This window comes from Quercus robur, chromosome 8, assembly GCF_932294415.1.
Source record: "Quercus robur chromosome 8, dhQueRobu3.1, whole genome shotgun sequence".
Classification (NCBI taxonomy): Eukaryota; Viridiplantae; Streptophyta; class Magnoliopsida; order Fagales; family Fagaceae; genus Quercus; species Quercus robur.
This window is the reverse complement of record NC_065541.1, coordinates 31,518,504-31,542,979: the sequence shown is the minus strand read 5'-3', so window position 1 is coordinate 31,542,979 and position 24,476 is coordinate 31,518,504. Positions and strand designations below refer to the sequence as shown.

At 41.7% G+C, this 24,476-nt stretch overlaps 2 protein-coding genes across 2 annotated transcripts; both read right to left on the bottom strand.

Annotated features, from left to right (window-relative positions):
* Window positions 1-1,062: 1,062 nt before the first annotated feature.
* LOC126696153 (flocculation protein FLO11-like) lies at window positions 1,063-3,047 on the bottom strand. The gene is made up of 5 exons (XM_050392938.1): window positions 2,981-3,047; window positions 2,532-2,926; window positions 1,662-2,067; window positions 1,296-1,538; window positions 1,063-1,202 (listed from the first exon to the last, which is right to left on the bottom strand). Exons 1-5 carry the CDS (start codon window positions 3,045-3,047, stop codon window positions 1,063-1,065), a joined length of 1,251 nt encoding a protein of 416 aa, XP_050248895.1.
* An 18,721-nt stretch (window positions 3,048-21,768) lies between these two features.
* LOC126696152 (uncharacterized) lies at window positions 21,769-22,401 on the bottom strand. Its single transcript, XM_050392936.1, has one exon. The coding sequence runs from the start codon at window positions 22,399-22,401 to the stop codon at window positions 21,769-21,771; it is 633 nt and encodes a 210-aa protein (XP_050248893.1).
* Between the last annotated feature and the right edge of the window lie 2,075 nt (window positions 22,402-24,476).

Genomic DNA, 24,476 nt, shown 5'->3' with positions numbered 1-24,476 from the left:
TGAACAAAACCCTCATAAAGATCATCAGTAAAATGCGACAAGAATATACAGGAGGATGGGCAACACACCTGCCAGACGCCCTTTAGGCTTACAGAAAATCACCAAAGTTTGCCACAGGATTTTCACCTTTTTTCCTTGGTATACGAGACAGAGGTAGTGAGCCTAGTAGAAGTGATGGATCCATCTTTGAGAGTTATGCATATACAAGAAAAGGAAAAAGAGGAAGAAGCCTTTACGGCAAAAAGGTGTGAAGATCTGGAAGGGCTTGATGAAAGAAGAGAGGAAGCCCAAGAGCGTAGCCGCAGATACAAACAAAGGATGACAGAATCCTATGGCAGGATGACTAAAGAGAGGGCGTTCGAGGAAGGACAACTTGTACTAAAAGTGGCGGACTATGTCAGGTAAGGTATGGTAGGACCATTTAAGTTTGCACCAAAATGGGAGGGACCCTTTGTGATAAGAGAAGCACACCCAAGTGGGTATTATCGTCTAGCCCAAATGGATGGCAAGGACCTAATGGATCCCATCAATGGCGGACTATTGTCTAGGTGGGGTAGTAAAAGAAGGAAAATAACAAAAAAAGAGGAAGGGAACTACATCAACGAAGCCCAAAGATAAGGGGCTAGTCTCCAAAGCGACTGGACCCATCAATACTAGCAAGAAGACGTTCACGACGACCCTCCAAGTCTACCACCTCCTTCCTCAAAGTCTCAATCCGTGTGTCTATGGCATCTACAGTAGGCTGAACCTTCTTCATGAAGAAGGCTCGGGCAATCTCACGGAGATGGTCTAGGATGAACTCCACAGCAAAGCCAACACTAACCAGCTCCTGAACCATAGCTCTCCACTACAGGATCCTCTCGGAGGAGACAGTATCAACAAAGTTATACTCAATGTCATTCATTATGCTCCCCAGCAGCTTCAAGAAATGCTCCCTGGTAGAACGACCGAGGCGGAATCCCTGCATGAAGTTGCCTCGGCTACTGTAAACTGCCTTTAGATGGGAAACGCAATCCTAGGGACCTTGAAGCCATGGAAGTCCACATAAGGAGGGCCAGAACCCTAGAAGTCTGCAGGATCGAGGTCATTAACCTCAGGTTGATCAAACTGTGCAAAGAAGGCTGCTGCCTCACTCACAGGGTTAGAAATCGTGGCAGAACTGCTGCCCACCTCAAACTGAGAAGAGACAGTAGGCAATGGACCTAATAAGGAGCATGAGACTTAATTTGAGAAACCATGATCTAGGAGCAATGAACTCACATGAAATAAATGAGGCAGGAGAGGAGAAAACTCACCAGGACTCATGAGAATGGGGGCTGTAAGAATGGCAAAAACTGGTGCTATAACAGTGGCAGAAACTGGAATGGCGGATGCTGGCACTATGAGAGTAGCAGAAATGGGCGTAGTAGTAGTGGTAGAAACTAGAATGGCAGATGCTAGCGCTGCGAGAATGGCAGAAACAGGTGTCGTAGATGTGGCAAGAGAAGTAGCTATAGGCATCCATGTATCTGCTGCAACTTTTGGCTCTTTAAAGGTCTCTGCAATTAAAAGAATGAATATACTAAGTAAAGGGAAACTGTAGCAAAAGGGTGACACAAGTATATATATATATATATATATATATAAAGAGATAACAAAAAAAGGGAGGAAAAGGCACATACCCATGAATTCAGTCTTAGAATCAGCACTCTCCCCCTCATCAGACTCAAAAATCCTCTTTTTTATGATGGGCTCATCGTCAGGATCCTCAAAAACGTCCTCAGATCCCTCGGAGGACAAGTCCGCATCAAGCCCACGATTGGCGGAACTAAGGATGGAAGAAGGGGTAACCACCAAAGAAGAACCATCTTTCACAGCCTGAGATAGAGTTGCGAAGGGGTTGCTGGTGGAGATGACAAGAGGTGTGGAAGGTGAAGCAACTTCAGTCTGGGTAGCAGGAGGAATGGCCCCCTTTTGGGGAATAGGTGTCTCAGCAGAAATAGGAGTGTCCTCACTAACCCCCTCGGTATGAGTACCCTTCATGGGTACTGGCTTAAGGGAGGGGATGGGAGCCTCGACAGAAACTCCCTATGCAACAACTGAAAAGGCAGAAGCTATGGTCCCAAACATAATATCAGCTCCCTCAAAGAAACCCTCCATGGGTATACCCATGCAGGTAGAAAGCTCCTCGGCTGTGGGACAGTAAATGGAGATAGGCTCAGGCTCATCATGGAAGATAAAAGTGATGAGGAAGAATGAGGAACAGAGGAAGCCGTAACTAGATGATAAAAAGAAAAGAGAAGGGACACGGCTAAAGGTATGTGGCAAAGGAAATGTAAAGAAAATGGAAGGAAGGAGTTGTACCTTAAATTTGGGCTCATCTAGTAATATGGGATGGGTGGCAGATGTATTCTCCTTATACTTAGACTACAAAAGAAAAGAAAGCAGAAGACAAGGTTGAAGAAGAAGAGCCAACAAGCATACAAGTGTTAACCACAGGAAAGCTAAAATACATATGTATAAAAGACAAAGTGGATTTATAGATAACATACTCTCCGCTCAGTGGTGGGCGTAGGATGAGGGGATGTCTTTCTCTTGCTGCACCGTGTCCTGCTGGAAGGAGGAGCACCTATGGATGGCCGTGGAGCAGTAGACTTAGGCTTGCTGGCAGTAGGGCGTGCACTAGAACGGGTGCGGGCTGAAGAAGGAGGAGAACCCTTTAAAGCTATACGGCTTATGGGAGGAAGGTCACTCTTAAGAGGCACCACCTCACCACCCTTTGTGGAGGATTTGGGTTTGGCAAGACCCTTCTTACCCGGTGTAGAAAGGTTTGTAATCTTTACCTTTTTCTCCCAACTTGGAGGGTAATCACTAGCATGCCAATACCACCCTCCACCCTCCTCATCCCACTCAAGGATGGCGGACCGACCTTGCTTCCTGGCATAGGCTAACACGGATTTGGAAGGAAGAAGCAATCAAGGATTAGCTGAAATAACCATACCGAGTCCATCGGGTGGAATAAGGGAAAAGCCACGGCGACCTAGCAATTCTTGCTCAAAAGAAGTCATTACGGCCTGCCAGTATCCGTGCATGGCAAGGGTGCTAAAGCCTTCCCTCAATGAGCCTGGAACAGTAACAGAAGTAAAGTGCTACCTGCAGAAATCAAAAGCAATATGCCATAGAAACAGTCTAACAGAAGTAGGAGACTTCATGAGAGAAGAGAGGTCATCAGGAATGTCCTGGTCTAGCCCAAATTGTCTTCTAACCTGATTAGCAGGATAATGCACAAACCTGATTCCCTCGTTCGCCAGATAAGGCAGCCACCTAGCATTGGTAGCTGCTAAATAGGTAATCCCCCTCTCCTTAAAACCAACCAGTGGGGTGGTAGTTCCAGTCGTATCAACAAACTGACCCATCACAGAATCGACGCATGTATAGCCTGCACCCAAATGTCTATACGCTCTCCAAGAGAATCCGACTCCTTTATCAAAGAACTCTAAGACAAGATGATAAATTGGCTTCAAACCAAACCAATGGTAAGCCAACAAAAACTCAGACTCGAATCTGAAACAAAAATCAGTAATAGCTCTCAGACAAGACTGATACTTTTCCCTAGCAAAGCGGAAGGGTCTACACTTAGCCAAATGTTTGGTGCAACACTCATATAACAGGTGCTACAGGACGGTACTATAAACAAAAGAAGTAACTATATGGCAGAAGCCTGCCTGGTCCTAATCGCTCCACAAGATATCTAACTGTACATACAAATGTCCCAAGAACATAGGGCCCAGTGGCAAACTTACCTCGACAGATATCTTAATAGCAAAACGAAAATACAAAGGCTTCACAGCATAATGGAGGTGGGAACCAAAAATGAACTTACAGAGCCAAAAAGTGATGAAGGCCGCACAGCGAGCAGCGGCAAAAAACTTGGAAGAAGAACAAAACCAATACGATAACTTGGCATTCCCACTCATTCTTTTCTTCAACTTGGCCTGCACGGCCTCTTCCTTCGGAGAAAACTCTAAAGAGCCAGGATCAACATCGCCAAGGATGGGCAAGAGAAGCTGATTCGCCATGTCCTCCAGGGTCACGATGATCTCACCACAGAAGAAGAAGAAAGTGTGGGTGGCAATGCACCACCAGCGGACTAGATGATGGAGATTGAAGAGGTCCCTATAGTTGGACAAGCAGCGGGACATAACAATGGCCTTCAATACGCCAGCCCGTTATAGTAAACCCATGAAGCTCGTATCGGATAACTCTTTATCTACCCACTCCTTCCAACCCAAGGCCATGCTTGACCCAAACTCAAAATGAATAGGCATTAGGAGCAAAGTGCCTTGGCAAATGATGAGATCGGGAATCGAAGAAGCTAATGGTGCCCAAGGAGCCTCCGTGTTGCGATGGCAGAGAGTAAGCCACACACAGCTTGGCGGCGGCGGCGTGTAATCGTCGGGGACCTTTGGAAAATGGGAGTGGACATCGTACCAAGGATCTATTAGAGGGTCACATTCACTGTCAAAGGGACGCTGCACCTCCTCTTCGTCGGAAGAGTCAGGCTCGGAGTACACGACCTCCTCGCCTTCATCATGGGTAGTAGGAGGATCGAAAACAACATCTTTCCCCTTACGGCGGGAAGAGCTCTGACCTTTCGCCGGTGTCATAGTGTGACGGCTGATCGGAACAAATGGGCGAAAATACTTGAAGAAGCGGTGAAGGAAGGGGAATGGAAAAGGCGTTTGTGTGGGAAAAGGAGAAAGTGGTTGAAATATGAAGGGAGACTTCTTTAAATATCAACATCATTAAAACCGAAGTGAAGGGAGGCGATGGGTCAGCCACCGATTAAGGAATGAAATTAATGAAGCAAGGCTGCACTTCAGAATAACCACCAAATTGGGAAATTCGAAGAGACAACACTGTTCATAACGAGAAAGAAAAGAAATACACATGAGTTGGGGACCATTGTTCGAAAAAGCCTACGAAAGAAAAGAAAAAAAAAAGACAGAAGAAGGCAGAAAAGTCTTTTATTCGCATATAAACCGCAGAAACGTTTCATATGCTTAGGGGGCTAAATGTTGAGGCTCATTTTTTGACAAAGCCCAGTAAGAGAAAAGGCCCAACAACACGGGCAGACTAAAGTTAGCAAGCAAGAAAAAGCCATTGAGCCCAAGTGGTAGGAATGATTGGTTCACGGGCTCATAAAGTGGGTCCTGAGGAAGCAAACGGGCTTGAATGGGTCCAGAAAGAGAGAAGAAGCAAACCCATGGGCAATACGTAGGAAAGCAAGAATGGGCCACAGCAAGCCCAAAGTAATGCAAATAAAGAAAGTAAAGGGCTAAGGGAAGATCCATCAGCCCCAAGGATGAGGTATAAAGTAATTGGGTCAAGGAAGCCCAAGAGAGTTAGTAAAGGCCCATGGGAAAGCAGGATTGGAAAAGGACCGAAGAAGCCCAAGGAAAACAAATGAGCCAAGGATGCCCAAGAGGGAAATGAGACACAGAAGCCCACAAACAATGTAAGAAAAGGCCAAGTGGTGGGTCATGGGTCAGAGGGCATGGTTTGGCGGTGAGGAGAGGAAAAAAACCTATTATGGGTTCTTGTTTAGGTTCTTTTGGGGGAAATGTCCTATTGGGGTGACATGCTACCCAAAAGAAGTAAGGATGAGTTGGAACCACCAGGTGCATGCCATGAGAGATAGAGAGAGAGAGAGAGCATAGACACTGCAATTGGTAGAAAAAGGCACAGCAAGCAAACAAACAAAATAGCCTTCTTTGTCTGGCAGAGGGGAGCGGCACGGCCAGCACAGGTAAGTAGTGGTGGCTGAACCACTGACGACCAGTAAGTGGTCGGTAAGGACATCCACACTAGACAAAGGCAGTTAAGGGCTAAAACAGTAAATACCAATCACGGTAGGCTGTATAAAGGACCCCTTGCTGTGCACTGAGAAAAAGGGAGGAAAAATCACAGTAATAGGAATTTCTAGAGAAAAGCATAACCTAGAAATAAACATGGAGAAGGAAAGGAAGTAAAACAAAAGAAAAAGAAAACTAGGAAGTAGGAAGGAGAGGAAAAGAAAAACAGAGAGTTTAGAACGGCAGGCATGCACCAATAGGTTGATTTCCTCTCTCCCTCAATAGCCTTGCTCTCTATAAAAGGCAAAAGATCTGTATTTGGGCATAGACCATTTAGGCCTGTTCTCTCAAAGCAATTAATTTCTTCTCTGATATTACTCACGTTGAGGGAACGGTTTTTTCCCTTCTTGGTTTCAACCCCATGTATTACTTAGCATGGCAGACTAATGCTTTGATTTTGCTAATTCTTTTTATTCTTCACTTAGCTTATTCTGTGTACAAAGAGCCTTTCGTTGCTCACTTTTACTTATTGTGGCTAAAAGTAGTGACTGTGTTTCTTATATCATCTTTATTATATCTGTCTGCCATAACTTACTCACAGTGGTTCTGCTTGCCATGGGTCTGTAATTAAAATCTGGCGAACGGGGCATAGTTTGTGCACAAGCCAGACCAAAGTGAGTTACAATTGGACCGGTCCCGACTCCCTTACTCAGAACATTTGGGCCAAATACCGTAAGAGGCAGCTCAGCCTAACATTACAAAAATGGCCCATTACAGTGGTCATCATCAAAGGACTTCAAAACCAAATCCCATCACAACCACAAAAAGAGGGGAAAAAAAACATTTAAGGAACTCCCCAAACCTAAACCACATCCACTTGTTGCCATAAGTGATGGCTCATTCCCTGCAAAAGATCTAGTGACATAGCCCAATCAAAGATTGAGTCCAACTCCAACCTCACACCAACCAAATTCAAGTCGAGTATTCCCAAATGTGGAGCCATAATCAATGAACGAAAAACTATTAGAGAGAAAGAGAAGTTTTAGAGGGACATTCTAAGATAAAGAGAGAGAGAAGGGGCTAACTAGGACAAAGATTAGCTCCAAATCAGCTTGGAGAAATCTCCTTTGACCCACTTCGTGATGATTTATAGGACTATCTATGCGTATTATTTAAACAAATCACATGACTCATTCAAAAATCATGTGACTAAAATTATATGTGGATGATCTCTTCAATAGTTACATAACAGATTGGAGGGTGATAGCTCCAAACTTGGTTGCATCTAAACTTTTTCCAGCTAAAAAATAGTAGAAATGATAGTTTTAGGATAAAGTTTAACTACAAAATTGACTGTAGCCTAAGACTACAACTTCCTTTAAAAAAATTAATTTTATTAAATATTTTGAAAATCTAATGGTTGAATTGCATGTACTTTACGCTCTTAATACACATGTAAAATTTTGTGCTAATCGAATATTATTTACTATATAATCTATAAACTTATTTTTTATGCATAATTTTAAACTTGCAATTTAAACAATTTATTGATGACATAATTATTGATATTTAATTTTCTAAAATTTTTGCAAGCATGGAAGATATAAGAAGAAAATGTAATTCAATGATGGATTTGTCAAAATTCACCTCTAATAAAAAGTTATTGAATAATGTTGTAACTTTAAGCTATAGCTAATTTTGTAACTAAATTTTGTCCATAGTTTTAATGGTATTTTTTCAAGTCACCATTAAAAATTCCACCCACTCATTTCACGTATATGACCAATGCTTATTTTTAACTGGATTCATATTACTTCAAACTTAAGGGGGATAAATGTAACCAATGAAATTTTGTGAACTAAATTGTGACATGACCAACCATGGGAGGTAAATGGTAATTTAACCCCCTTTTTTTTAATATTGTTATACTCATCATATATAGGGTTTTTTAAGCTTTGTATAATATTCCTGCATAATTTTTTTTTTTTTTTTAAGTTTTAAAGTTGCAATCATCCTAAAATGATTCTCATTGCTTATGGGTCTGTTTGGGATCCGCCTATTCTGCTGAAATTGAAAACTTTTTGTTAAAAGTACTATAGATAAAGGTAAAAGTTAGCTGAAATAGTATAGTGTGACCCATAAATAGTACCAAAAAATGCAGTGGAAACCATGAATAGCAGTAAAATTAAGCTGAATAGTAAAATAAGTTGGCAAAATTAATCATGCCAAATGGACACTATGTCGAACCAATAAACCTTTTTAAATGGTCACTTTCAGAATGTGAATAGAGTTTTGTGAGTACTAATTGTAAACTTAAAAATGATCGAACCTTAAGATCATGTCAAAACAGAGGGCTTGAAATAATATGGGAAAATATCAACAACACCCATAAGATCAATTTTTTTTTATACATTTGATCATGTGAAAGGTTATAGGCCTTAAGTTAAATTAAGAAGCAAACAGGAAACAGTCAGAAATGCAATATCTTACGTATGGATGAAAGTGAGGTGAAAAACTTGGAGTTTTTATTTATTTTTTTGAGAAGGTGAACTTGAGATATTTAAGAAGGAATAAGTAAGAAGAAGAAAAAAAAGGCTTAATTAAGCTGCAAATGTGGACCTAAATGGCGTGCTCTAATCTGAATGATATTTTAATTTGTTGTATAATACTTATAGGCTGTATCTGTATGTAACTGAGATGGTCACGTGTAGAAATGGAAAAGTTGCTTCGTCGACCATTGTGTGATAATAAAACATTAAAATGGTTTCCTAGTATATAATCATTTATGATATCACATCTCTCTCTCTCTTCTTCTTCTTCTTCTTCTTTTTATTTTATTTTATTTTTTTTTGGTGAAGAATAAGAATATATCACAACATCTCTTTTAATTTTGTTTTTCCCCTACTGAAAGGACATCCTCACCGTCCTTTTTACAATCTTATGTTGTATTTGTATCTCATTTGCAAAATTATAAGTGCAAGTGGAAATTAGTTAAAGTACAACAAATTGTTAACATATGTTCTAGCCAAATGACATTCATACCAAAACAAAACTCTAAAAACCATTAATTTGTAGATTCTAGTTAGTTCAACTGGTAAAATTTCTAATTGTTGAATAAGAGATTTAGAGTTCAATCCTCACTTACACAAAAAATCAATTGGTATCTTGTTCTGATAATAAAGAGTTATCATCAAAAATGGATGTTATAAATTAAAATTCTCTTTTAAAAAAAAAAAAAAAAAAACACTAATTTTGTTGAGCGAATTCCAACAGTTTAATTTTGGATATTTTATAGTTACTAATTCCTTTTCTTTCTGATTTAGATTTTAGAATCACCAACCCAACTACCCAAGCTAACAAGAGAAATAGAATCCCACACACAAGAGTCGAGAGCTTCTTTTAGGACATAAATGCACATGTTGGCGCACTAATCCACCTTCCACCATCAAATAATAAGTGTAATACTGTTAATGCTCCTTCATATAAAATAAACTACTCCCAACTGCCCCCTCTATTGACTATTATGTTCTGATTTTTTGGATGAATGCCTCTATTTTATGGTTCTATATATATGTTCGCCAACTTGTATTTATAAAATGCATGACAGCTCTAGTTAATATAAGTTCCACCCTATATGGTTTTCTATTTCATTTTTGGGCCAGTTGTAATCAAGAAATGAAATTATATGAATCTTCAAAAACATATCTCTTTCACGCTTTCTGTTAATCTGTCTTTATCTTAAATATATAACTCACCGTTGTCCCAATGAATCACCAATGATTAACTTAAACCATCTATGCCAAAATTTCACTTCAAATTTAACTCATTATTCCCCAAATATAAAGTTCCTTCAAGAATAAACAATAAGACCCACTAAAAATTCTTATATAAATAAATAGCCAAAAGCTATCCGTGCAAACACACCAAACATACACAACCTAATTAAGAAATTGCTTAGAAACACTTAAGGGATTCTAAAAGATGATGATTTCGTATAAGCCAAAACAGTTTATCTAGAGAATCTATAACGATTTCTTGGAGAAAAAAAATTTGCTCACCCAAAAAAGGTGTTTGACTTAAGTCGAAAGTGAGTTGCTACTTGCTAGGTTACCTGATTTTTTACTAACCCACTTCTTAACATATGCTAATCCATTCCAGAACACTTAACCAAATTCTTTTCTAACAGCCACTATGAGCATGGGCGGCTCAACGAATTTGGGGGCCCTAAGCGAAAGCTTTAAACGGGGCCTTTTATTATATTTAATTATAAATTCAAATATTTTTTTCAATTAAGGTGATGGCATTAGCCTAAAAATATGGTGATGGCATTAGCCTTCATGTCACTCCAATGTGAGAAACGGGCTTTTTTTTTTAATTTTTTTTTTTTAAGATGAGAAAGCAATATTATATAATATATTATTACTATTTGGGGGCCCTCTTACAAGTGGGGGCCTTAGGCGGTGGCCTAAATGGCCTATAGGTTCAACCGGCACTGACTATGAGGTCAGTGAAACTCTACCAAAATTCAGTGTACTAGCAGTCTAGCAGCATGGTAAAGTTAGCAAATCCTTCTCTGTCCCACGTAGCTGCTGAGAGGGTATCTTACGAGACTATTCTACTATATAATTTTTCCAACGTTACACCATGGATTAAGGGTGGCAATTCATTAAAAATCATAGCATGACTCTTCAACCTTAACACAACTTGTTTATGAAGAGAGTTGATACAATACGACCCACTTGACACACTTAACATATAGGTTGGGTTGGGTTGACACAAATATAACATGACCCATTTTAACCCACTTGATACTAAACAAGTTGTATTGGTTGACACAAATACAACTTCTTTAACCCGCTTCAAACACAATCCATTTCAACTTGTTTGACCTTATTAATATTGTTTTAAATTTAATAAACAACAAATTTTATACAAAGTCATAACTCATAACATCAAAATACCTATAACAAATAACATCTAAAATAAAATTAATATTTAATTGTTATATGGGTTAAATAGGTTGGAAATTTGGTCATTTCATGTTGACACAAATATATAACAGTGTTTGATGTGGGTTAAGTGGGCCAACCCACAGTTGACAAGTTTCTTATTATGTCGATTATGGGTTGTCCCGATTATAACCCGAACTTGTTAAGGCTAAACCCTAACTCTCAAATACCTATATTGTGTTCATGTAGTGTTTGCGAGTTGTGTCAAACATTGCGACTCCTATTGTACATTACAAAAACTAGTGCAAGCAAATACGCTGACTTGGTTACATCACATGGAAAAACCGTGAGGTACAAGAGAGAAGTGTTGGTGAGGGAAGCTGGGCCCCTGGCTCGTGCCAATAGCGTGATCACCATTGGGGGAAGCAATATGCACAGTGTGGCATGGACAAGAAGCACTACCATGAAAGGGAATTTGGTCTTTGTTGGTCAAAGTCTGCAGAACACCCTTCATTGGGAAGTACCAAGCTGGACCACTACCGAAGACACGTGCAATGCCCTCAGCTTCCATGCAATCCTTTTCCTTGTCGATTCTTGTTCCTCACAATGTAGTAGAGTCGCCTTTCATCTCTTTACCCTGCTAGCTGCGGTTTCTCTCTCCTCCTGCTATAATACAACAGTTGTATTAGGGTTTGTGGGGAGGAATGAGAGTGAGACACTTGCTATTGTACATCCAACAACATTCCTCGTATTATAAAAGGAGAAAGTTGCTGAGCAAATAGGGTAGAGAGGTAGGAAATCAGGGTAGGAAAGAAAGGCAAAAATGATAGGTTTTTGGGAAGAACAACACCTTATGTAACCTTAAACTTTTCATATATTATACAACTTTTAAGAGTGGAGGATATTTTGTCCTTCACTTGCTGTGGATTTTCATCCTTACACAAGGTTTTCCACGTACATTCTCTTTGTTCTTTACTTTCTTTATTCTACCATTGTTTTCCTTTTCATGTTTTAGTGTTAAAGTTTACATTTTTATTACTCACAAAGCTTTGACACCCAAATGTGCTTTTAGGCTTTTAGGTCACCTACATTGAACACCTAAACATCTAACTTGCACGTATGCCTATCTACCATTAGGGATGGCAATTTCTACCCGACCCGCGGGTATCCGGTCCGGCCCGATCCTAATGGGTCGGATTTTACCCGGCCCGATAAAGAATAGGGTCGGGTTTGGGTTTTAAAAAAAAACCCGAAGCGGGTCCGGGTTTTGGTAAAAACCCGGCCCGAACCCGTACCCGACCCGACCCGACCCGGTTAGATATATTTAAAATTACAAAAAAACCTACCTATATATATACATCAACTCTAACCCTAAAACTCATTTCCCTCATTTCTCTCTCAACTCAGCCGCCTCACTCTCACTGACTCAGACTCTCCCTCTCATGCTCACTCACATCTCATCCACCCCTCACTGACTCTCACTCACACTCACATCTAATCCTCACCGTCACTCTAATTCATTCACCGACCCACCCTCACTCTCGAGGAGGAGCAAAGATCTCGTGGTGGTTGCCGTTTGTCACGGAGGAGCACGAAATCAATAGATCGGAGCTTGGGATTGTTAGATCAGAGAGAGATGAGGTCGTGTTGTTAGATGGGAGCACCGCCGATGGAGCTTTAGTCAGTTTAGTGGTCTGAGTTCTTCATTTTTTTTTTTTTTTTGGTTCATTTTTGTTTTGGGTTCATTTCCTCACTCAGTAGTTTTTGGGTATTTGTTTGAGGATTCGATTTGTATAGAATGTAATGCATGTGTATATTTTGAGTTGGTTTAAATGTGAATCGGAGTTGATGTTTGTGTTAATGTAAAAATCGGTCCATAAATGGAGTTTTTTTTTTTTTTTTTTTGATGTGATAAATGGTGTTTTATTTATTCTATTTTTTGTGTTTATTTATTATTTATTTTCTGTCTAAGAATCTCATTTCAACAATTTTGATTGATTTGTTTTGCTGTTTGTGTTTGGGTTTTTATTTATTTATTTATTTTATATATATATAAGATTGGGCCACGGATTAAGCCCAGAAGTGGCTGGCTGGACGGGGCCCACGGAGACCCGACGGGCCGGGTATGGGGGCTAAAAAAAAGACCCGTTTATTAAACGGGTCGGGTCCGGGTAACAGGAATAGACCCGCGGGTCGGGTCCGGGTTTCAAAAAACCCGGCCCGAACCCGACCCGTTGCCATCCCTATCTACCATGGATATCGTAAAATCAATATAACCATCCTAGCCATTTAAGTCATAGTAATATATATATATATATATATAGAGAGAGAGAGAGAGAGAGGGCATGTTACATCTTTTGTCCCTCAAATTTGGGACATGAACAATTCCTCAATTTTCAAATATTTAATTATAATTCTTCAAATTTCAAATGTGTAACAATTTAGTATTTTAGTCAACTTTCAATCCAATTATGCTAATATGGCTAATAGATAGTCAAAATGTACGGGATTTAAAAAGACCTCTCCCCCAACTTCCAAAATGCAAGTATCTTAATAATAAAAAAAATTTCCTAAATATTAAGGTCACAATAAACGTTCACAACCATTTTACTACACTCATAATTTTGTCAAACACTTCATAAATTGGCTATTGAAAGAAAAATTAAATTGCAAACTGTGGTAAATCTAGGTGTGAGTTGATAGACAAATTTAAGAGGGGTGTGAAATTTTGTTGCTTCCTTAACTTTATTGTAATAAAATATGTAAAAATAATAGCAAAAATAGTTGAGTTAGTAATATCCCTCATTATTAATATAAAAATAAATACTAATTGATGATGCCGAAAATCGTCATTAAGCCGCACAATATTCACGTGCTCGAAACAAGACCTGCGAAACAGAGACAAAGAAAACTCTAGGAGAGTACCGGTGCGGTACCGGCCAAAGACCCCCGAAGGTTAGGTTAGAGAACTTTTCACAACTCTAGAGTGCTAGAGCTGGGGTAAATATGCGTACCTTGGTTTGTGAGGGTTTTGGGGTTTTTATAGTAGTATAGGGTTGATACTAGTTTCTTGGCTAAGAAGATGTTTCCTTGTGGGAGAGAACCTCTTTAATCTGTGTATCTTACGGAATCCTTTCCTTGTAGGAGTCTTCTTGATTAGGGTTAAGCGTAGGGTGCAAGATATTTCCTTTTACACTTATGCGTGTAGATCAAGTAAAATCATGTTAAACCCGTCAGTCTCATCCCATCAACTTCTCCTTCCATCAATGCCTTCTGGTCATCTCTAATCCATACACTGACAACCTTCAGGAATACCCGTCAGTCTCGAGATTGTCAGCTTTTGGAGTCTTTTAAGGGCATGTTAGTAAAGTTGACAGCTACTATAGGTTCGTCAACTTTACTTCAAGAATTCAACCTATCAGTTGCCCCTTTCTCCATAACCTTGTCAATTCTAGCTAACGGGTTGTGGAGTTTGATTTGTAGTTCTTTTATTATATATATTTTTCAGTAAAAGGAGCATTTATTGACTAATTCCTCAAGTAGCCATTATTAAATGTTAGAACATGTGGCGCAAGCCAACTAGCCTTGTTTCTGGACGAGGGTGTCGCTTTGTCTTCTGTGCGTTTTTCATCCTATATATACCTCACTTCCTCTCCTTATTCTTCTCATTTCATCCTTGATCTTAGAGAGCTTGTTGTTTCGTGTACACCTTGCTTCTGTCGGCCCACTAATCTTGTCTACTTTGTTGCCACCGTCTTACTGAAACCGTCATTTTTCAAGGAACGGTTTACTTCGTAAGTTTTTCTCTTTATCTCTTGTTTTTATTATTATTTTTTAAGTAAGGTCGTCAACTTAGGTTCTTAGATTACCTCTGTTGCTTGTAGGTAGAAAGATGTCTAGAGAAGCGACGAGTGAACAGTCGTCAGTCCGTGAGGGAGTGGGCTATGACGAGGTCTTCCAGTCAAGATATGAGCTCGATGAGGGCTTTTTCTGGTTGTCAGAGAGGGAAACATCCACCCGTTCTCCTGATGACAAGGCTGAGAGTCATGATAGGGAAGTTGGGGAGGAAGAAGGAAATAGTGGTGAGGTTGAGGGTGACAATGTAAAGAATGACGGGGATAAGGATGAATCCTCTAGAGAAGGGAGTTCGGGAAGTGATAGGGATGGCCACACCCGTCCATTTATTCTTCCCAAAATGTAGATCGTTAATGACTTTAAGCCAACAATGTCAGCCAAAGTTTTTAAGGACTTACGGGACCGTTACCAAATTTCAGATCATATTCCAATCCGTCTGCCTGGGAAGTTTGAGAAATGCTACTCGGGAAAGACAGCGGATGTTGACATGTATGATGCCATGTTCGCGGCAAGGCTGAGGTTGCCATTGACGTCACTACACTGTCAGTTAGCTAACTTTTTAGGACTATCCGTCAGCCGAATAGCCCCTAATACATGGAGGATATTCATTGGGGCTAAGATCCTATGGGCCTGTCTTAGTGGTGGGAACCGTTAGCTTTTGCTGGACGAGTTTTTCTAGTGCTATAAGCCTCAGCACATCGTCTCATCCCAGGGGATATATCATTTCTCGGCAAGAAAGAAAGAACTTAGGCTAGTGTCCAACATGCCTAACTCCAATAGAAATTGGAATGGCAAGTATTTTTTTGTTCAGGGGACGAACTAGATTTGCCATCAAGAAGAGTGGACGACAATGCCTCATGGTTTTGACAAAACTTGGGGCATCATCAAAGATTCAGGTTTAGCATCGTCTCCCTATTTGCTTCTTTATTTATTTATCCCCAAGTTTTTAATGTCATTTACTTTCCTTTTCAACTAGCATCCACCCACACATAACTGACGAGCAAGAAGCCTTCATTCGTCGGGTTCTAGAGATCCCTTTTGATGAGCAGAGGTGTAGGGATCTAATCACTCTCAACACCTTGCATGCTTATTGTGAAGGTCTAGAGCCAACGCCAGTAGCCCGTCGACTCAACGCTTATTCCCGTCAGTGTAAGTTCATACACCTTAGTTTTTTTCTTGTAGTCTTTTATGGCATCAACTTCTCTAAGTTTCACTTTTCCTTTGTAGAAATGGAGGTGGCCAAGCAAAGAGCCTTGGTGCGGGCGGCTGCTGCCAATAAGAAGAAGGAAAAGGAAGGGCCCTCCTCGTAACCCCCTAAGGACGTCACTAAGTTGTCATCCAAGAGGAAGAGTGAGGGAAAGGATGATCATCCACTTAAGAAGGACCGGTCATCCAGGAAGGTGATAAGCAGAAGAAGTCGCCTCTTGCTAAGCCCAAACATGGAGTAGGCAAAGGGCTGATGACGGGAAAAGGTCCTGTCACCGGGGTGGACGACCGCCGTCTACTTACTCACAAGGACCATGCCGTCGAGGTGATTGAGTCTATCATCAAGGACCTGGAAATGGACCCTTATGCTAAGCAATCGACGAAGGAGCTAGGGGCGTCGGGCCTCTTTAACCTTGCTCAGGTACATTTCTTCCTCTTTCTCTTCTTTACTTATATTTATGCTTAATAGCTGACGGTTATTTTGTCTTGTAGGTGCTGGTTCATATGATGGCATTGCAGGATAGGGGCATCACCAAAGAAGGGGTGATTACCCATCTGCATAAGCGCATCAAGAACCTGACCGACGGGTAAGAACAATATAAGGGTGCCCTTCGTACCCTCAAGCAAAAGGTGAAGGAGTTGAGAGAGAAGCTAGAGGAGGAGGGTTGTCAAAGGAAAAAGGAGTAAAAAACTAAGGCGGCGGTGGAAAAGGAGTTGACGGCTCTTTTAGGCCAGATGGAGATGGCCAAGGCTAACACCGTGAAGGAATTTAGGGTGTCACAGACATTCATTAATTCTTGTGCTGAATATTATGGTGATGGGTTTGAGAATTGTCTTAAATAGGTCAAGTCCATCTACCCTCACTTGGATTCGTCTAAGGTCTCCATGGATGATCCCTTGCCGTCAACACCTGTAGGCGACACTATTTTTGAAGAAACTGACGACTCCACCGAGTCAGAGGAGGTTCCAAAAGATGATAGTGTCGCCCTCGCCCAACCTACCGCAGATCCCCCCGTCATCCCTTTGGTCCCGTCTCTTAATGCTAAAGACCCTCCAGCTCAAAACATCCAGGACCTTCCTCCTAAGGGTGACGAGAACCCCCAAGATGCCTCGGCCTCCTGAGCTTTAGCCTCTTCTTTTTTGTTTTCATTGTATATTTGGTCTATTTTCTAGACAATGTTTTAATGTCTTTTTTTTTTTTTTTTTGGGCTTTTACTTGTAGAAATTTCACTTTATTTATGGTATTTTATATCCACCACTTCCAGTATATGTGTGTTGCTTGTTTGTGTTGTGGACTTGTCTATTAATGAATCCGTCCACCTGTGAACAACAATATTAACCCAACCTTGTGGGATAAACTTGTCAACTTATGGACTTAATCAGAGATCTATCCACCTGTGGACTTTACAATATTTGACTTATTCATGGGATAAACTCATCCACTTATGAACCTAATCATGAATCCGTTGAAGATTTAATAATGCTAACTCATCCTCATGGGATGAACTCATCCACTTATGGACTTAACCACAAATTCGTCACCTTGAAGATTTAATAATGCTAACTCATCCTTATTGGATGAACTCATCCACTTATGGACTTCATTAACTCGTCTGCTTGTGGAATTCATTCGAAGCATCCTTGTAGGATGAGCTTGTCCACTTGTGGACTTGATAATTTCAAAGTATCCTTATAGGATGAGCTTGTCCACTTGTGGAATTGATAATTTCAAAGAATCCTTATAGGATGAAGTCGTCCACTTGTGGACTTGATAATTTCAAAGCATCCTTATAGGATGAACTCGTCCACTTGTAGACTTGATAACGAAAGTAGTTTAGTAGAGAAAATATACACAACCTGTATCTGAATAATTCCTCTTGTTTTTGGTAAACGCGTGCATAAGTAAAAGATTGTTCTTAAAAAGGATAAAAAAAACTTGCCCTTTAGGCTTAAAAAGTACTGTAAGTAAAAATTTAACTAAAAGAAATAAACTGTAAATGAGGAGTGTCGCTCTTCATGCTATCTACTACTGGTAGTACTTTTGGAGATGTTCAGTGTTCCATGGATGGTGTAACTTCTGTCCGTCCAATGTCTCCAAGTGGTAGGTGTCTTTCCTCTGCCATGATGTGATTCTATAGGGTCCCTCCTAGTTAGGGCCAAGCTCTCCTTGGGTAGGGTCTTTAGCTGTGTCCATTACTTTCCTTAACACGAGGTCTCCAACCTCAAAGTCCCTGTGCCTGACTCGGGAGTTGTAGTTCTTGGCCATGAGGTCCTGGTATCACGCGAGTCTTTATTCAGCTGCCATCCTGACTTCGTCTAGTAGATCAAGCTGTAGACACATAGCCTCGTTGTTCTTTCCTTCATCATAATTACCCACTTAGTAGCTCGTGAGTCTGACTTCTGCTGGGATGACTGCCTCGCTTCCATAAGCTAATTGGAACGGTGTTTCCTAGGTAGGTGTCCTTGTTGTCATCCTATATGCCTATAGTACACTTGGCAACTCCTCTGGCCATACACCTTTTGCCCCTTCTAGCCGAGTCTTGATGATTTTAAGCAAGGATCGATTCGTGACTTCGACTTGGTCGTTGGCTTGTGGGTGGGTGGGAGAGGAGTAGTAGCTCTTGATTCCCAACTGTGAGCAAAAATCCTTGAAGGATTCGTTGTCAAACTGTTTCCCGTTGTCTGAGACCAAAACTCTAGGGATCCCATACCTACAAATGATATTTTTCCAAATGAAACTTCTCACATTTTTCTCCGTAATGGTAGCCAAGGCCTCTACTTCTACCTATTTAGTGAAATAGTCTATACCGACTACAAGGAACTTCAACTGTCGTATTGCTATTGGGAATGGACCCATGATTTTAAGTCCCCATTGGGCGAACGACCACGGGGCTGTCATCGGGGTCAACTCTTCCGTTGGCTATCTGATGATGTTGTGGAACCTTTGGCATTTGTCGCAAGCTTTGACATAAGTCTGGGCGTCCTTCTGCATAGTAGGCCAATAATATCCAGCTCGAATTAGTTTATGTACCAATGACCGCGACCCCAAGTGGTTGCCGCAGATCCCTTCGTGTACTTCTCTTATGACATAATCTGCTTCTTCGGGGTTTAAACATTGGTCTAGAGAAGCCCTTCTTGTACAATACGTCCTTTATCAAGATGAAGCTGCTTGAACCTTCAGCTTTCTAGCAGCCTTCTTACCATCGGGTAATGTGCCGTCTTTCAAGTAGGAGACTAAAAGGGTAGTCCAGTTGCTCTCGGAACCTATTTCCTATACATTGATGACGTCTATCAATGGCGAAGGCTAAATAAAGGAGAGTACCTTGTCGGGAACGACCATGTGTTCTGCTGATGTGGCCTTGGCAAGACGGTCGGCTTACTCATTTCCTCCCTGGGGATTTGAATAATCTTGGCCTGTAGGTCGTCCACCCTTATCTTTGCTTGCTCCAAGTACTTCTTCATCCTCTTGCCCTTACACTCGTAATCACCGTTTACTCGGTTTGTGACAACCTAGGAGTCGTAATGAATAATCACACCCACAGCTTCTGTTGCTTTGGCAAGATCTAGCCCCGCTACTAGAGCTTCATACTCTGCTTCATTGTTGGTTGTAGGGAAGTCGAGACGAACCATGCATTCGATCTCGTCCCCTTCTAGAGAACGAAGTATAATGCCTACTCTGCCAGCCCGCCTGTTGGACGATCCATTCGTGTGTATACTCCATTGAGGATACTCTCTTGTCCCCTGGCATTCTACATTAGTGAATTCTGCAATGAAATTAACAACCACCTGTCCCTTAATGGCAATACGCGGGTGGTACTGTATGTCGAACTCACTCAACTCTATTGCCCATAATGCCATTCGTCTGGCAGCTTCGGGATTGCTCATCGCTCGTCGTAGGGGTTTGTCACTTAGTATGATCACCGTGTGAGCTTGGAAGTATGGCTTGAGCTTACGAGCTGCTGTAACTAAAGTAAAAGTGAGCTTCTCCATTAGTGGGTATCTTTCCTCTACGCCTCAGAGTTCTTGACTTGTGTAGTACATGAGTTTCTGTACCTATCTGCTTCCCTGACTAAGGCTGCGCTAACGACCATCGAGGATACTGCTAAGTAGAGGAATAGTTCTTCCCCAGGTTGGGAAGGACTCAACAACGGAGGGGACGAGAGGTAGGTCTTCAGGTCCTCGAATGCCTGTCGATACTTGGTCGTCCATTCAAAAGATTTCTTCAGCGTGCGGAAGAAAGGTAGACACTTATCCGTCGCCTTTGACACGAACCTATTCAGTACCGCTACTTTGCCGTTGAGGCTTTGTACTTTTTTCATGTTCCTTGGGGGTGCCATCTCTATTATGGCCAGGATCTTGTCTAGGTTGGCCTCAATACCCCTCTGAGACACCATGAATCCTAGGAACTTTCCTGCCGTTACTCTGAAGGCATACTTGCCTAGATTGAGCTTCATGTTGTAGGAACGAAGAGTGTTGAATGTTTCCCTGAGATCCTCCAAGTGACCTTCCTTCCTTTGGCTTTTCATCAGCATGTCGTCAACATAGACCTGGGCATTTCTCCCAGTCTGCTGTGCAAACATCTTATTCATGAGCCTCTGATATGTCGCGCTCGCGTGTTTGAGGCCAAATGGCATTACTTTATAGCAAAAGAGGCCCTGGCTAGTAACAAACGAAGTCTTCTCCTGATCTGCTTCGTCCATTCTGATCTGGTTATAACCCAAAAAAGCATTTATAAAGCTTAATAACTGGTGTTGAGTTGTAGAGTCTACTAGGACGTCGACTCGTGGGAGAGGGTAGCTATCCTTGGGGCATGCTTTGTTTAGGTCTGCGAAGTCTACGCACATCCTCCATTTTCCACTAGCTTTCTTGACCATCACAACGTTTGCCAACCAGTCGGGGTAGTAAACTTCCCTAATGAAGTACGCCTCTTGTAGCTTGTGAACTTCTTCTGCTATAGCCCAGTCTCGTTTTGGGGCGAATAATCGCTTTTTCTGACAAACGGGTGGAAAGGAGGGTGACACATCCAACCTATGCACCATGACTAAAGGGTCGATTCTTGGCATGTCTTCATGGCTCCAAGCGAATACATCCCGATTATCTTTGAGAAAAGTTGTAAGTGCTTAGCGGACCATCGGGCTGGCAAAGGTACCAATCTTGGTTATTCAATCAGGCTCAGAGTCGTCGAGAAGTATCTCTTCAAGCTTTTCAACAGGCTCTGTTATTGTCCGGTGTTCTTCTATATTCATGGCCTGGAGATGGTCATCCATCTCCATCATAGCTATGTAGCATTCACGTGTGGCCACCTGATTTCCACGAAGCTCTCCTATTCCATAATCGGTAGGGAATTTGATCATTAAATGGTAGGTCGAGGTTACAGCCTTCCATTAATTAAGGGTAGCTCGTCCTATAATGGCATTGTAAACGAACGTCCAGTCAACCACAAGGAATGTTACGTCCTCAGTGATCTGTTGGGGGTAATCGCCCACCGTCATGGATAATGTAATTGCACCAAGGGGGAATACCCTTATTCCTCCAAAACCAACGAGCTGAGCGTTCGTCGAAACCAATCGCTCTCTATCAATCCTCTTCTGCTAGAATACTGGGTAGTAACGGATGTCAGCTGAGCTGCCATTGTTAACCAGAACCCGATGCGTGTTGTAATCTCATACTCGTATGTTAACGATAAGTGCATCGTCATGTGGGTGGTGAAGATGTCAAGCATCTTCTTCCAAGAATTTGATGACAGGGTTGTCGATCCGCGCCATCTTTGGTACGGAACCCGTCAGCTGGACGTTCTGAATCATCCTGAGGTAAGTCTTACGAGCCTTTTTGGACGACCTAGTAGCTGTTGTGCCTCCTATAATCATTCTTATATCTCCTATGGGTGGCCTAGGACACTCGTTTTCCCATCAGGGAGCCTGCTCTTAAGGTGGATCCACCCTTTCCTTGCTGACAAACCTCTGCAGCTTTCCTTGCCTGATAAGGACTTCAATCTGTTGCTTCAAGCCGTAGCAGTCAGCTGTGTCATGGCCATGATCACGGTGGAAGTGGTAGTACTTGTCTCTAGACCTCTTATTAGGATCCCCCTTCAACTTGCCGGGAAAGGTCAAGGCTCCTTCATCCTTAATTTGTATCAAGACTTGGTCGATCGAGGTAGTCAGCGGGGTGAAACTTGTGAACTTCCCTGCGGGGGGCTTGGAGCGTTTGTCCTCCCGCCATTCTCCAATCCTTGCCATCTTCCACCCCCTATCCGACCGTATGTCTTCTTGTCTTTCCCTTTTTTTGGGCTTCTCTTCTCGAGCCAGTAATGCATCTTCTACGTTCATGTACTTAGTCACCCTGTAAAGCACATCTGACATAGTCTTTAGGTCGTTCTTATACAGATAAAATAGGAACTTACCCTTCCATAGCCCATTGGTGAATGCCACCACGAGTATCTTGTTGTCCGCTTCGTCGATCGAGAAAGCCTCCTTATTAAAGCTAATTATGTAAGATCTCAGCATCTCGTCCTCTCGCTGCTTAATGTTCATCAGGCATGCAGTGGACTTCTTATACATGTGCCCCCTAATGGAGTGGGAGGCAAACTGGGCACTTAACTCCTTAAAGGTACTAATAGAGTTAAACGTCAGCCTACTGAACTAGATCCTTGCAGGTCCCTTCAGCGTGGTGTGGAAGGCTCTGCACATGATCTCATCTAGCACCCCTTGAAGGTGCATTAGGGTCTTGAAAGACTCTAAGTGGTCCAAGGGATCCTTGGATCCGTTGTAATTTTCCACCGGCAGCATACGAAACTTTGGTGGAAGGGGGAATGAAGTGACGGACGTTGTGAATGGCAAATCGGTTCGATGGACCAAGTCATTGAGGTCGCTAGACACCCGTCCTCCGAGGGCATTCATCATAAAGTCCATTCGTTTCTTCATCATTTGCATCTCGGCGACTATGTGAGGCGGAACCATATCAGTGACGGATGACCGACTTGTGTCCTATCGTTCTGGTCTGCTTAGGGCATTGCTACCTTCCGACCCTTCTTGGTCTTCCTTTTGAGTATTAAGGTCTGCATTCTTTTGGCACAACTGTTCTTCCAGGTCATGGTTTTGTTTAGTGAGGCGCTCCATGGCAGCAGCAAGAGTTTGAACTTGTCTCTCGAAGGCGGTCGTGCGTGGTTCATTTCCTTAAGCATCGTTAGTGGTCGCCATCGAGTGAGTGAGTACCATGCAACTCTGTCTGGGAAGCGATAGTATGGCTTACCAGTTGTAAGCGTTTCCCACAGACGACGCCAACTGAAGATGCCAAAAATTGTCAGTAAGTCGCACAATATTCACATGCTCGAAACAAGACCTGCGAAACAAAGACAAAGAAAACCCTAAGAGAGTACCGATGTGGTACTAGCCAAAGACCCTCCGAAGGTTAAGTCAGAGAAGATGGGGTTTGGTCATGAGGGTCCAAGAAGGTGGTTCGAGAAGGAATGTTTCGGGGGAGAAAAAGTTTCTTTTCCGACAAATGAGATTTATGCTGGTTTGGGGGGTCTAAATTGAAACTCGACGATGGGCTTGATGCACGGCTCAAAGGCTATCGGTGAAGATCCAAGGAATCCACTATATTTTATGCCTTGGGCCTAGATTAAGACTGACAAGAGTGGCCCATAAACAATCCCTACAGCAGACACGTTAGCATGGTTAAAAAACATACTGTAAGAAATAACCCAGCAATAAAGTGTTTCTGCAAAAAATAGCCCAGCGGTAAGGTGTTTCTGCAGAAAATAGCCCAGCAGTAAAGTAAGATAAAACAGGATAAACCTCCAGCTGTTAGCTATTTCACAAACTAAGGGAAATATCTATATTTTCAGACTCATCATCTGTTAGCTCTGGAGAAGAGTCTTCTAATACAACAATGTGAGGGAAAAATTCTATAGTAACAGTTACATCATAACCATTAATAGTAAAATAATAAGTAAGTATCGTGGGTTCCATTATAACAAATAATAAGGAAAACTTAGTGTAAGATGAAGGGAGAGAGAGAAATCCCAGCTAGCGTAGTAAGATCATTATGGTACCAAGACATGCTCGTGAATGTAGTGAGTAATGAGTAGAGAGAGTTATTTGTGAGTAATATAAGTAATGAGTGAGAGTGTATAGTAAAGCTGCTGGAGCTTTCTACTGGGGGTAGATAAGTGTTTTTGAGCTAGAAGCTAGGGACTTAGTTTCTAAGCTTGAAACTAAAAACTTAGAGACTTTTTTTTAGAGCTTAGAGGAGGCTTAAACAGAGAGGTTAAGGAAAAATCTTTCCTAGTGTATGTCTTAGTGTGTTCTTCCCCTAAAGCATTAATGGAAAGTTCCATTTATATCTAGGTTTTTTAGGGGGTAATTAACAAATAATCTCAGCAAAATCTTTCTCAATCTTCAGAAAATCCTTAGAGAATCGTTCCTAGGATTTTAGCTAAGAGTGGTAAGCTCAACTTTAGAAGGTTCTTGCTGTTTTGGGAAATAACAGCTAGGATTCTGACCTAGCATTGAATGCTGATTGGCCTTGGCTGATGGGATTAGAGCATGCATTAGGCTAACGATCTTGGTTATGATGCTACTAGAATCAGAGCTTCCTAGGACAGATTGTATCACCCCAAGCCAGGTGTCAA